This window comes from Aptenodytes patagonicus, chromosome 3 (genome assembly GCF_965638725.1).
Source record: "Aptenodytes patagonicus chromosome 3, bAptPat1.pri.cur, whole genome shotgun sequence".
In the NCBI taxonomy this organism is placed as follows: Eukaryota; Metazoa; Chordata; class Aves; order Sphenisciformes; family Spheniscidae; genus Aptenodytes; species Aptenodytes patagonicus.
Window position 1 is genome coordinate 34,313,972 of NC_134951.1, and position 14,848 is coordinate 34,328,819.

At 41.5% G+C, this 14,848-nt stretch overlaps 1 protein-coding gene across 5 annotated transcripts in view; it reads left to right on the forward strand.

Annotated features, from left to right (window-relative positions):
• ADGRB3 (adhesion G protein-coupled receptor B3) overlaps positions 1-14,848 on the forward strand; it is a 489,817-nt gene that overhangs the window by 216,398 nt on the left and 258,571 nt on the right. For all 5 annotated transcript variants that reach the window (XM_076332999.1, XM_076333002.1, XM_076333003.1 and 2 more), the window contains exons 8-9: positions 9,006-9,107; positions 9,672-9,778. In XM_076332999.1, the coding sequence (XP_076189114.1) occupies positions 9,006-9,107; positions 9,672-9,778 (209 nt within the window). The remainder of the gene's footprint in view (positions 1-9,005; positions 9,108-9,671; positions 9,779-14,848) is intronic.

Here is a 14,848-nt window from a genome sequence, read left to right on the forward strand (position 1 = left end):
ATGGGCAACATGGGTTGGAGCCTCACAGATGCTATAATGTGGGTGGGTGCCTGATTAGTAAGCTCTGCCAGATATACTTTAGCTTTGGGAAGAACTGGTGTCCTAGTTTCAGCTGGGATAGAGTTAATTTTCTTCCTAGTAACTGGTACAGTGCTGAGTTTTGGATTTAGGATGAGAATGATGTTGATAACACACTGATGTTTTAGTTGTTGCTAAGTAGTGCTTATACTAAGTCAAGGACTCTTCAGCTTCCCATGCTCTGCCAGGTGCACAAGAAGCTGGGAGGGGGCACAGCCAGGACAGCTGACCCAAACTGGCCAAAGGGATATTCCATACCATATGACGTCATGCTCAGTATATAAACTGAGGGGAGTTGGCCGGGGGGCGGTGATCACTGCTCAGAGACTGGCTGGGCATCGGTCAGCAGGTGGTGAGCAATTGCATTGTGTATCACTTGTTTTGTATAGTCTTTATTGTTGTTGTTGTTGTTGATGTTGTTGTTATTATTATTATTATTATTATTATTATTATTATTATTATTTTCTCTTCCTTTGCTGTCCTATTAAACTGTCTTTATCTCAACCCACAGGTTTTACCTTTTTTTCCCGATTCTCTCCCCCATCCCACTGGTGGGGGAGAGTGAGTGAGCGGATATGTGGTACTTAGTTGCCAACTGGGGTTAAACCACGACAGTCCTTTTTGGCGCCCAACGTGGGGCACGAAGCATTGAGATAATGACAGATCTGACTAAAGTGTGTTGAAACTAATTTGTTATCAGCTTTCATTATATTAGTTTAGTAGTTGCTGGTCATGATGTTGATTTATTTGCTCTCAAAGTTGTTGTATTTGTTCTCAGAGTTGTGTTATGTAACACTTTACTTGCTGTATATACTGATTATCAGTATTTATGTGCTGTTTATCACCTCTGGGAGGGGGATTAAGGTTATTGTTTTGCTGTACTGTGTAACACTGGCTTATGGTATGATAAAATTACTGGTTCTGAGACCAATCTGGTATTTGTACTCAACATTGCTGTCACCTCTGTACTTTGGGAGCCATCTATTGGAAATTATTAATAATTACACTTTTTACTTTTTCTCCTTGGAGAGCCAATCTACGGGGAAGACACCTTCATCCATCTTCCCTTTCTCCTCCAGGCTAGTTACAATAGCTCTTGAGAATTTTGAATATCCTTGGGATGTTCAACCAGCATGTTCCTATTGCTGTCTCCTGAATATGTTTCAGGTCTTGTTTAAGGTTAAACAACTATTTAAGAATACTGTGTCTACTCCAATCCCGACAACAGGCACTGTGGTTACTCCAACCCCCATGACAGGCACTGCAGCTGAACTAGAGAACCAACCCATGCCAGTATCAGTCACCCCCATACACAAGAATAAATATTGGAAGTGAAAGTCAACTCATTTAGTAAGGGATGAAGAAGCTCCTCCTAAGAGGGAGCAGCAGGAAGAAGCATACTGCCCTGCCAGTGAGGAGGCAGACTACTCTAAAACAGGGCCATCACGATAACAGGAGGAGGAAGAGGAAGAATTCTCCACTTCCCCCTGAGGAAGAACTCGTCGTGAGGGTTCCTCCTCTTCCTCAGAGGGAGAGGAAGAACTCATAAATGAAATGGTAACAACCCAATCTCTATCCCTGAGTGAGCTGCGAGATATGTGAAAGGATTTCAGCCGTCGTCCAGGCGAGCACATTGTCACCTGGCTGCTCCGATGCTGGGATAACGGGGCCAGTAGCCTGGAATTAGAGGGTAAAGAAGCCAAGCAGCTGGGATCCCTTTCTAGGGCAAAGGGGCGCAAGCCCTCAGCCTCCGAAGGCAACTCCTGTCAGTTGTGAAGGAAAGGTATCCCTTCGAGGAAGATGTTATATGTCACCCAGGCAAGTGGACCACCATGGAGAGAGGTATCCAGTACCTGAGGGAATTAGCCATGCTGGAGGTGATTTATGATGACCTGAACAACAAACAGGTATCCAAAGATCCAGATGAAGTCAGGTGCACACAACCCATGCGGTGCAAGTTTGTACGGAGTGCACCATTGTCGTATGCCAAGTCTTGGCAGTAATGACCTGGAGAGACGGAGAGGGACAAACAGTGAATGAATTGGCTGGCCAACTCCAGCAATACAAAGAAAGTCTCTCTTCCTCCCTACGGGCCTGCATCTTGGCTGTGGAGAAAATGCTGGACATGCTAGCCGAGAACCTGTCCCAGGAGTTCCAGCGATTCAAAGAGGATATGTCCTGCTCCTCACCTGTATGGACCAGTATCTCAGCTATTAGGAGTAAGCGTTCCTCTGCTCAAGAGAGAGGATACAGTGGGTATACACCACGGGCCACCCTGTGGTTTTACCTATGCCACCACGGAGAGGACATGAGGAAGTGGGATGGAAAACCTACCTCGACCCTAGAGGCACGGGTACGTGAGTTGCAAGGGAAAACAATGACAAAAGGGGGTGCTTCCAGGAACATTGCTGCTCCAGTTTCCAGTGAGTAGTTCCCCAGGCAGAGTAGAAGGGCTGATCTTACTTCTGATCTTAATGAAGGGAATCCTGACTCATATCTACAAGAAGTGAGTAACGAATACTATGACCAGGACTAGAGGGGCCCTGCCTCCAGACAGGTGGAGGAAGGGGACAACAGGGTTTATTGGACTGTGTGGATTTGGTGGCCTGGCACATCAGACCCACAGGAGTAATAAGGCTTTAGGGGACACCGGTGCACAGTGTACCCTAATGCCATCAAGCTATACAGGGGCAGAACCCATCTGTACTTCTGGAGTGACGGGGGGATCCCAACAGCTAACGGTACTGGAGGCCAAAGTGAGTCTAAGTGGGAACGAGTGGCAAAAGCACCCCATTGTGACTGGCCCAGAGGCTCCGTGCATCCTTGGCATCAACTACCTCAGGAGAGGCTATTTTAAGAGCCCAGAAGGGTACCGGTGGGCTTTTGGTATAGATGCCTTGGAGACGGAGGAAATTAAACAGCTATCCACCTTGCCCGGTCTCTCAGAGGACCCTTCTGTTGTGGGGTTGCTGAGGGTCGAAGAACAACACGTGCCGATCGCCACCACAACGGTGCACCGGTGGCCATATCGCACCAACCGAGACTCCCTGATTCCCATCCATAAGCTGATTCATTGACTGGAGAGCCAAGGAGTGATCAGCAAGACTCGCTCACCCTTTAACAGTCCCATATGGCCAGTGCGAAAGTCTAATGGGGAGTGGAGACTAACAGTAGACTATTGTGGCCTGAACGAAGGCACGCCGCTGCTGAGTGCAGCCATGCCGGACATGCTAGAACTTCAGTACGAACTGGAGTCAAAGGCAGCCAAGTGGTATGCCACAACTGGTATCGCTAATGCATCGTTCTCAATCCCTTTGGCAGCAGAGTGCAGGCCACAGTTTGCTTTCACTTGGAGGGGCGTCCAGTACACCTGGAACTGACTGCCCCAGGGGTGGAAACACAGCCCCACCATTTGCCATGGACTGATCCAGACTGCACTGGAGCAGGGTGAGGCTCTGGAACACCTGCAATACATTGATGACATCATCGTGTGGGGCAACACAGCAGAAGAGGTTTTTGAGAAAGGGAAGATAATAGTCCAAACCCTCCCGAAGGCCGGTTTTGCCGTAAAACAAAGGTCAAGGGACCTGCACAGGAGATCCAGTTTTTAGGAATAAAATGACAAGATGCACGTCATCAGATCCCAATGGATGTGGTCAACAAAATAACAGCCATGTCTCCACCAACTAGCAAAAAGGAAACACAAGCTTTCTTAGGCGGCATGGGTTTTTGGAGAATGCATATTCCAAATTACAGTCTGATTGTAAACCCTCTCTATCAAGTGACCCAGAAGAAGAACAATTTCAAATGGGGCCCTGAGCAACGACAAGCCGTTGAACAAATTAAAGAGGAGATAGTCCATGCAGTAGCCCTTGGGCCAGCCCGGGCAGGGCAAGATGTAAAAAATCATGCTTCACACTGCAGCCGGGGAGAATGGCCCTACCTGGAGCCTCTGGCAGAAAGCACCAGGGGACACTTGAGGTCGACCCCTAGGGTTTTGGAGTCACGGATACAGAGGATCCGAGGCCCACTATACGCCAACTGAAAAAGAGATATTGGCAGCATATGAAGGGGTTTGAGCTGCTTCGGAAGTGATCGGCACTGAAGCACAGCTCCTCCTGGCTCCGTGACTGCCGGTGCTGGGCTGGATGTTCAAAGGGAGGATCCCCTCTATGCATCATGTAGCGGATGCTACGTGGAGTACGTGGGTCGCACTGATCACACAATGGGCTCGAATAGGAAGCCCCGGTCACCCAGGAATCCTGGAATTGACCATGGACTGGCCAGAAGGCAAAGCTTTCAGAATGTTGCCGGAGGAGGAGGTGACGTGTGCTGAAGAGGCCCCACTGTATAATAAACTGCCAGAAAATGAAAAGCAATATGCCCTGTTCACTGATGGGTCCTGTCGTCTTGTGGGAAAGCATCGGAGGTGGAAGGCTGCTGTATGGAGTCCTATGCGACAAGTTATAGAAACGGCTGAAGGAGGTGAATCGAGCCAATTTGCAGAAGTAAAGGCCATCCAGCTGGCTTTAGATACTGCTGAACGAGAAAAGTGGCCAGTGCTCTATCTCTGTACTGACTCATGGATTGTGGCAAATGCCCTGTGGGGGTGGTTGCAGCAATGGAAGCAGAGCGACTGGCAGCGCAGAGGCAAACCCATCTGGGCTGCCGCATTGTGGCAAGATATTGCTGCCTGGGTAGAGAACCTTGTTGTAAAATCCGTCACGTAGATGCTCACATACCCACGAGTCGGGCCACTGAAGAACATCAAAACAACCAGCAGGTGGATCAGGCTGCTAAGATTGAAGGGGCTCAGGTGGATCTGGACTTGCAACATAAGGGTGAATTATTTATAGCTCGGTGGGCAATGACACCTCAGGCCATCAAGGGAAGAGATACAACATATAGATGGGCTCGTGATCGAGGGGTGGACTTGACCATGGACTCTATTGTACAGGTTATTCATGAATGTGAAACATGCGCTGCGATCAAGCAAGCCAAGCGATTAAAGCCTCTCTGGTATGGGGGACAGTGGCTGAAATATAAATATGGGGAGGCCTGGCAGATTGATTATATCACACTCCCACAAACCCACCAAGGCAAGTGCCATGTGCTCACCATGCTGGAAGCAATCACCGGATGGCTGGAAACATATCCCATGCCACCGCCCGGAACACTACCCTGGGCCTTGAAAAGCATCTTATGGCGACATGGCACCCCAGAAAGAATTGAGTCACACAACGGGACTCATTTCCAAAACAACCTCATAGACACCTGGGCCAAAGAACATGGCATTGAGTGGGTGTATCACATCCCCTATCATGCACCAGCCTCCGGGAAAATCGAACGATACAATGGGCTGTTAAAGACCACACTGAGCACAATGGGTGGTGGGACATTCAAACATTGGGACGCACATTTAGCAAAAGCCACCTGGTTAGTCAACACTCGGGGATCTGCCAGTCGAGCTGGCCCTGCCCAGTCAGAACTTTTACATACTGGAGAAGGGGATAAAGCCCCTGTAGTGCACATAAAAACTATGCTGGGGAAGACAGTCTGGGTTATTGCTGCCTCAGGCAAAGGCAAACCCATCCGTGGGATTGCTTTTGCTCAAGGACCTGGGTGCACTTGGTGGGTGATACAGGAGGATGGGGAAGTCCGATGTGTACCTCAAGGGGATTTGATTTTGGGTGAGAATAGACAGTGAATTAAATTGTATGATGTTAAGTGCTATATAATACTGTATGTCATCACTTCTATGGTGGCTATATGCCATATCAAGAGTATTACAGTAAGAATCACCTCAATTAATGAAGAATGAACTTTGATGAAACCGAGCAAAATGCAGCAATGATAGAACCAGAACTGACTTCAGCATACAACAATGCAACACCACACACCATCTCTCCTGCCCTGAAGGACTGTTATGACAGATGGAGCCCAAAGTCATGGACTAAATGAACTCAACCAAAATTTTATAGGGATGGCCCATAGACTAAGGGCATGATATCGGTGTGTATATGTATCAAAAGACAGGAAAAGTGGTGGTGATTAATTGGAATGTATTGGAAAGTGTAGGACCTGGGCATGACATAGGTGGTATAGAATAAGGGGTGGATACTATCCTGGTTTCGGCTGGGATAGAGTTAATTTTCTTCCTAGTAGCTGGTATAGTGCTGTGTTTTGGATTTAGGATGAGAACACACCGATGTTTTAGTTGTTGCTAAGTAGTGCTTATACTAAGTCAAGGACTCTTCAGCTTCCCATACCCTGCCAGGTGCACAAGAAGCTGGGAGCGGGCACAGCCAGGACAGCTGACCCAAACTGGCCAAAGGGATATTCTGTACCATATGACATCATGCTCAGTAAAAAAACTGAGGGGAGTTGGCTGCAGGGCAGTGATCACTGCTCGGGGACAGACTGGGTATCAGTCAGCAGGTAGTGAGCAATTGCATTGTGCATCACTTATTTTGTATAATCTATTATTACTATTATTATTATTATTATTATTATTATTATTATTATTATTATTATCTCTTCCTTTGTTGTCCTATTAAACTGCCTTTATCTCAGCCTATAGGTTTTACTTTTTTCCTCCCGATTCTCTCCCCCATCCCACTGGGTGGGGGAGGTGAGTGAGTGGCTGTGTGGTACTTAGTTGCCGACTGGGGTTAAACCACGACAACTGCTTTGTTTTTTATGCGCAGCATTTGTTGATCCAAGGTATTTGTACAATGTGTTGAAAGGCACAGTCAGCCAGGGACCAGGAAAACTTCCTTGCCTGGGCTAAGTAGCCACACTCTTCTAAGTTGTGACTTGCTCCTGCACCTCTTTCCTGATAACTCTGGGTCTTGGGAATGCCTTTTACTTTGAACAGAACACACAGATGCAGAGATTATCTCTGGCACTAGGCTAAAGTTAAAACATAATCTTGAGTTCTGAAAAGTGTGATGCAAAAGCTCACAAGTAGTACCCTTCCAAATAGATGGGAAATCTCTGATATTACCTGTGACTTGCTAACATAAAAGATAAAATATGGTATATATAAGTATGCATATATATGCTTGTATATATTTTTTTCAGAAAAAAAATCCATTTAACATTCAGTATTGGGAGGGAAGTAAGAGTTTTAGTTCTGAGAATCAACACCTAAAGTGTTGATTAGTGAACACAACACATTTGAAATGGCCACAGCTGCATGACAAATATACTTCTCAAAGAGCTCTAAGCTTTAGCAAATTTATGTAATTTATAATATTACCTCCTTATTATGTTCATTTACGCTCCCCAAATCAGAACATTTCTTTTGTTTATAAGGTCATAATAGGATGGTAATTGCATTTGCTTATGTCACCAGATGGCTTATGTTTATCAAAATCTGGCTTTTCCCATTGTAACACTGGCCTGATGCATTCACTTTTTGGGCATATCTGAAGCAATGTTAGTATTCTAGATTAGGAATATAACCAACTTTCTTTGGGTTTTGCCATTAATGGATCTCTAGTTTTTTAGCAGCACCAACGGTCTTGATTTATGATTCAGGAATGCTGATGGTGAGGCAAATTTAGCAAGCAATTTTTCTGCCCAACTGTGATTCATATTAGTATTACTGAGCCATCTGCAAGGTATTCTTTGTCTTCCACAAAGAGAGGGTACAGTTTTGTGCGCAAGTCTGCTCAGTTCTCTTACTCACCTCACTCTTCTGTCAGCAGAAGTACAAAACAGGGAAGATGGACAGTTTTATGGATTAGGTAATGGGATGGGCAAAATCTGTATTCTGTTCCTGCCTCTGCTAGAGATCTCCCATGCAACCATGGGTGAATCATTGAATAGCTTTCTGCCTTATCACCCCATCTGCTATAGTGATAAAATTTCCTTTATCTTTTCCTTTTTCTTGTTTTGTAAATGCTTTGCTGTAATACAGTAGGGTTACAATTTTCCTGAAATACATATAATAATACTTTTAAACAACTCATGGCTTTTCTCTGCTGAACTTGGAATTAATTAGGTTTCAGTAACTAGCGTTTGTCAGTGCTTTAAGTTGTGAGATGACTTCAGCCAGATGTTTGCTGTGTTAATCTAATTTACTCCAAAATCATAAACTGGGAATCTACAGTAAAAATACAAAGAGCAAAAGGAATCTGTAAGTCATGACCACGTGAAAATAAAACACGAAGCATTTGCAGAACCTTCTTTTTCCCCATGCAGTTCTGTTACTACAAATTTGTGAAAATATTTTTTCCTTTTAAATGGTATTGCAATAACCAGTAAAAGGCCATTTTGTTTTATAGCTTCTCAGTCCCACATTATTGACTATACTTGCTTAATTACCAACTTGTACTGAAACACATTTCAAAGAAATAACCTGCTTTTTAGTCTTCAGAATATACAGCTCTCATTTGATGCTGTATTGTGGTTTCAGCATGTGTATACAGCACATTTAGTGCTTCAGTTGTGGTTTCAGAACTGATTCTTTCACATACAGTTTAAGTTTTAGAAAAATCTTTAAAAATTTTAATGTAAGATAAGCATCACAGCTTATAATATTTTAAATATTATAATATTTTTAAAATATTAAATATTTTAAATATCATCATCTTCTGATAGATGCTTAATGTTATTGATCAAAATAGAGCAACAAGAAAAGATTCAAACCTATTAACATTGCAGCTACAACCTAAAGAGTGTTTGTTTGCTGAAGAGAATAAAGGCACAGACTATTCTATCTATCACAAAGACAGATATTACACAAAAATTGCAGGTTTTGTATTTTTGCATTTTTGTACTTGATTCTTAAAATTAAACCATATGAAGTTAACATATACATTTCAGGAAAAATTAGGACAAGATTGAAGACTTACTTTTCTGATATAAAATATCTGTTTTACATTAATGCTTCTATTTAAATTCTCATTTCTAAATGACAGCACCTTATGAGATATGTCCTGAAGACTATTTGATGTCAATGGTGTGGAAAAGGACCCCAGCTGGGGACATGGCATTCAATCGATGTCCCCTCAATGCCACAGGTACAGTATTACTTTGAAATTGTACAGTGATAAAAAAGGGGAGAAATCTTTTGCATTGTGTTCTAGACAGAATCATTACTAGACTCGTATACATACGTATATATGCATATATGTGAATATATCTATATAAGCCCCACATATTTACATATGCATATACATACATATAGTATGTATATGCATGTACATATGCTCTGCCTCTTATAGCTTACATATATGCATGGGTTGGTGGTGTATATATATGTATACACATACATATATATGCATTATAGCCAGAGAGAAAAAGCTGAGAAAAAATCAATTTGACAGGACCTATCAGGCAAAGTGATGAAAATGAAGCAAAACATAAAAATCTTTTTAATTAAGAAAACACTGCTAAAAACCCACCAAGTGAACATTGAAATGTGTTTCAGAATTGTATACTACTCTCTATATGCTGATGATCATTGCATGAAATTATTTTTGTGTGTGCTTTTAAAATAGCATAGAATGTAGTTTAAATAAGGTTCATTCTTTCCAATTGCTCTCACTTATATAAATATTTTCTGTCTTCTTTGTGACTTACAGGCACCACTAGCAGACGCTGCTCTCTCAGTGTTCATGGAGTGGCCTTCTGGGAACATCCAAGCTTTGCTAGATGCATATCAAATGAGTACAGACACTTGCAGCATTCAGTAGGTGCAAAGCCAGCTTTAGTACTTGCTCTGTTTATTCATTACTAATCATTGGTGTGAAAAAAAAAAACTTACTTATTTACTGTCAAGTCAGATTTCTGATAAGAAATACCAGGAAGAAAATAGACCTAAGAAAGAATAATTTATATTAATGTATATTATTCTGATCTTGCATATTGCTGGTGTTTGAGTAAAAGAAGCTTTGTCTTACTAGAAATGGAAAAATGAATCAGATTCCCTTTTTTCATGTCCACTCTGTGAAATTTTTATAGGGGTCAGAGGTGAGATATATTTTGGTTTATTAGAAAATGAGATGTGAATAAATGAGATTTACTGGAAGAGTGACCTGCTGAGTAATTTTATAATACCTTGAATTCTTTAATTGCACACTAGGAAGTCAGAAATTATATTTCTTTTTGCTATCAAATTTAGAACTTCACCTTCAAATGTAACAATAGGAAATGTAAAGTAACTCTAGATGAAGAAATATTATGGGGTTTTTTCAGTATACTTAACAAAACTTTCTTTGCAAATCATATGCATTATACATTTATCTACTGCCTAAATATGTTTATATGCATAGACGTAATACACTGTATATATCGCATTGTAAACATACTACCATGGTATACGCTAGGTATATTGATTACATTCTATTTCCATAGCCGAAGCATTCAGCCAGGTTAATACTACTGTGGGAAGAGCTCCTTTGAAGATTCTCATGGACAATGTTTTTTGCCTGCATGATATATTTTACTGACATTCTTATTTATTATTACTCTGCCTCCTTTTCCAAAGGCCACTGCTCCATTAATCATTCAGCAGAGGGGCACTAATACAGCCATGTGCTTCATAACTTCCCAACCTCTCAAACAAGTGCAGTAGCACTTCTGTAGCATGTTTAAAAATCTTTGGTGGCTTGAAAGGTAGTAGCCTGGCTGTCACTCCTCAAATCTGGGTTGCCACTTAGAGGAGATTTTGATGAATTCCTTTGAGCTGCATTTCTGTTTCATTAGATTCCAACTTAATTGAGGCCTGGGATTCAGTTTCAGGGTAAGCCAAAGCATTATTTCTAAAATAACACAGAATAAAGTGTCAAAGCAATTTTCCCCACTACAGAGAAACTTTCTCATTTTATATAGCTGTCCGCATGTTGCTCTATCCCTTTAGTGTTCACCCTGGAAAAAACAACAGTAAGTTGGCTGTAATGGGTTTGCATTTTATATTTTTGATATTTTATTCTTTTTCAACAGCTGCATATAGTATGTGTAAACGTACTTTATGGGCATGGACAGCAACACATTTGTATTTCATTTGCTTAGAATCTGTATTTTGGTAAACAGCACAATAAAGGCAATGACTGTAGGTGATATATATACAGTTTTGAATACTAATAATGTCATATTGAAGAACAAAAAATTCACATTTTGTGATTGAAAACATTGAGATATTTCAAAGTAAAGCAAATTACTTCTCTTTTACTTGCTATTTTTTGCATTTAAATATTGCAATCTTCCGAAATATTTAAAGGATTTTGAAATATTTTAAAGGATTTATTCATCTTGACCTGCCTGACCAGAAGACCATCCCTTTGCTCTTACCTTTTTACATTTCATATCAACATTTATTCATAGCGTTGATCCTCATGCCACTGATTCTATAGTGATATTCAGCCTTTTATTTTTATGTTATTGCTAGAAGTCATTCATAAACAACTCAAACAGTGGGAAATGCTCTTTCATGTTATTCAGTGGTTTGACTTACCTGGCTAACTTTTGGTGAGGCACTGATATTTTTTGAAGAGCTGCAAGTCTGCCTAGCAGGAAGGGATCATTGTTGGACAAAAGAAGGCATTTCTAACCCAGATCAGATTTATGTATTCTTCTATGTTTCCTTTTTCAAAATATTAAATACGATTAGACCACACTATGAAATAATCTTTTGCCAAAGAACATTTAAAAATAACTAAAGCTTCTTTAAAATTACACAAGCATCTAAACATCATCTTATTGCTGCACAAAATTTCAGTCTAGTTTATATGCATACAAATTAAAGGAGAAAAGTGGATTTCTTTTACACTTGGGAGCTGTTCACAAAGAAAATCAGCTTGTCTTACATCTTACTGCTTCTCAAAGTGAACAACACAACATATTTAAAGAATTGTAGAAAATAGAGGTAAAGACCTATAAGGTCATCGCCCTGCAAATGTAGGCTTGTCCCCCCACGATACATATGTCAGCTCTATAAATCCCTGAAAATAGAGCTTTATAAGGAAGCTGCTGACAGACGGTGTTTCTATAATAAATATGTGTGCTTATGAAAGCATTTATGAGATGCCTCAGTGTGCTTAACTTACCAATAATGTTATTTTACTAACTCAGACCAGGAGTAGTGGGGGGTGCCACGCAGTTCTGTGAATGTTCTCATAAAATCTGAGTCTGAGCTGAATCCCTTTCATTTCTTACCTGAAATACATAAATGAAACATAGGTGTATAGTCTTAAAAAAATTATATTTCTGAAGTTCATTTAAAGCAGTTGATATATATAATATATATACAATACTTAATACACTAAAGCATGCCTGTCTGGAGGAATACAGACAGATCCCTGTCTCTTTGCCCTCCAAACAATCCACATATGATCCAGAACCAGCCCAGAAGTCATGTAGTTGAATTCACATGGTGCTGTGCCCAAGCAAATACTTTCTAAAGAAAAGCATTTCATATGCTGCGAGCCAGAGAATACTGCCTTGGCCACAGACGCTGCTAATCTGGCTACACAGATTCTAGACTGGAAGCTTACAGTTATACTAGTAAATAAACTAAACAGGGTGACTGCCCAAGCTTAAACACTGTCCTTGCAGTCATCTACACTGTTTAACTGTTTATCTGTTAGCATACTCCCTGACATGATTTAAGACCGTACCAGTGAGCACTCTCCCAAACAATGCCTAGCATCCTTTAGAGGATAGCATGGGAGAGAGACCATTCCCAGCAGGCAATAAAACTATTGTTTTCTGAGACAGAGGAGGGAAAGAGAGATTAGCTTGAGGGGTAGAAGCTGTCTGTGCTCATTGGCCTCAGGGCTAGACAATATTCCTGTGGCTATTTTATTTACCTGTATTTACTATTTATATAGTAAAAACACCTTACATTTGGGCAGCTTGGACTGTGAGTAGAGAAGTTCAGGGCTGCATGTGTCCATCAGTGAGGCCACACCTGGAGTACTGTGTCAAATTCTGGGCTCCCCAGTACAAGAGGGATATGATGTTACTGGAGCAAGTCTAGCAAAGGGCCACTAAGATGATTAAGGGACTGGAGCATCTCTCCTATGAGGAAGGGCTGAGAGAACTGGAGCTGTTGAGCCTAGAGAAGAGAAGGCTAAGGGGGGATCTTATCAATGTATATAAGTACCGGAAGAGAGGATACAAAGAAGATGGAGCCAGACTCTTTTCAGTGGTGCCCAGTGACAGGACCAGAGGCAATGGGCACAAACTGAAACACAGGAGGTCCTATCTGAATGTCAGGAAACACTTTTTCACTGTGAGGGTGACTGAACACTGGCATAGCTTGCCCAGGGAGATTGTGGAGTCTCCATCCCTGGAGACATTCAAAAGCCATCTGGACATGGTCCTGGGCAACCTGTTCTAGGTGACCCTGTTTGAGCTGGGGGGTTGGACCAGGTGACCTCCAGAGTTCCCTTCCAACCTCAACCATTCCATGATTCTGTGATTCTGTGACTCCCATGACCCCAGAAAACTGGAAATTCACACAAGGCAGAAATCCTGAAAAGTTAATTCATAGACTTCCACTCTAATAACAGTATGATTTTTACTTTCTTCCTAAAAATAACCTTTTCCTATGAATGTTAACACAGGTTTTCAGCAGATGTCCACATTAAGGCAGAATTCTATTCTATATATAGTATAGAATTTTACCACATAACTGCAGGTGATTGACCCCCGAAGACTTTCCTTACTATATGTAGCTACAGTAGGTTCACTGCCTCATGCACAAAACCTCTTGTATTTTTACAATTTTCTCTATTACTCACCTGAAAGTGACATGGGACAAATTTCAACCCTTAATGAGCAGTATTAAAGTAGCAGAAACCCAGGTAGTGCTGCATGTTCTTCAGCTTGACTCAAGACTTGTATGGAGACCAATACCATAGCTATGTAAATCATGCTAAAATGGCACTATCTTTTAATCTCAAAATCCATTTGGAAGTCTATTTGCAAAAGGTGAAGAGTCAGTAAAGTTAAAAATACACTCGTAATGCTAAAGATAATATACTTTGCTTATAACCCCCAGCACCATGAATAATTTAGGTCTTTTTCCAGCCACTTACAGAATGTGCCAGGCGGAATTACTGCCTCTACTCAGGATAGGCGCTTCAGATGCAGGGTACTGGCACCTCAGAAGAAAGCAGGGTTTTCCATTGGTTAAATGGAATTGTCTAGATATGTGGACCACTTTTTGATACATATATCAATATTGTACTTAATATTCTATTGCAACAGTTTCAGAGTAATTCACAATCTTTAATTAATACATCTCCTCAACATATGCTTGAGATCAGGCTCTACTGCGTCTCCATTTTTTGTTGATGGGGAACTGAGTGAGACAATTAAGCAGGAAATTTATCTCTGGTCTTCTGAATTAGTGCCTAGCCACTGTTCCTTCTTCATGTTCATACCTCTCCATATGAGAGCTCTGAAAATCCATGGCATGGTAAAAATGTAATAACTGCAGGGCCTCTGAAGAGACTATACACTGGAACATGATGAAACAGTGAAGGGGAATGGTTTGGCTTGTGGAGTGGAGATTGTCAGTCAGCTTGCATCTTTCGAGAGCACAGTGCCCTACATGATTCCCATGTAGGAGCTTGAGTAAAAGCAGTTAAGAGGATGATGCACTTCAGCTATGCCACAAATGTACAGCCTGTACTTTCATTAGTTTATTTTACCTTGTGCGCTATGGAATGCAGGTCCCTTTTAAAACTAGGGATGATAATTAGATTTCTTTGAATAACGGAACCAATTAGTCATGTATAATTTATCCAACATT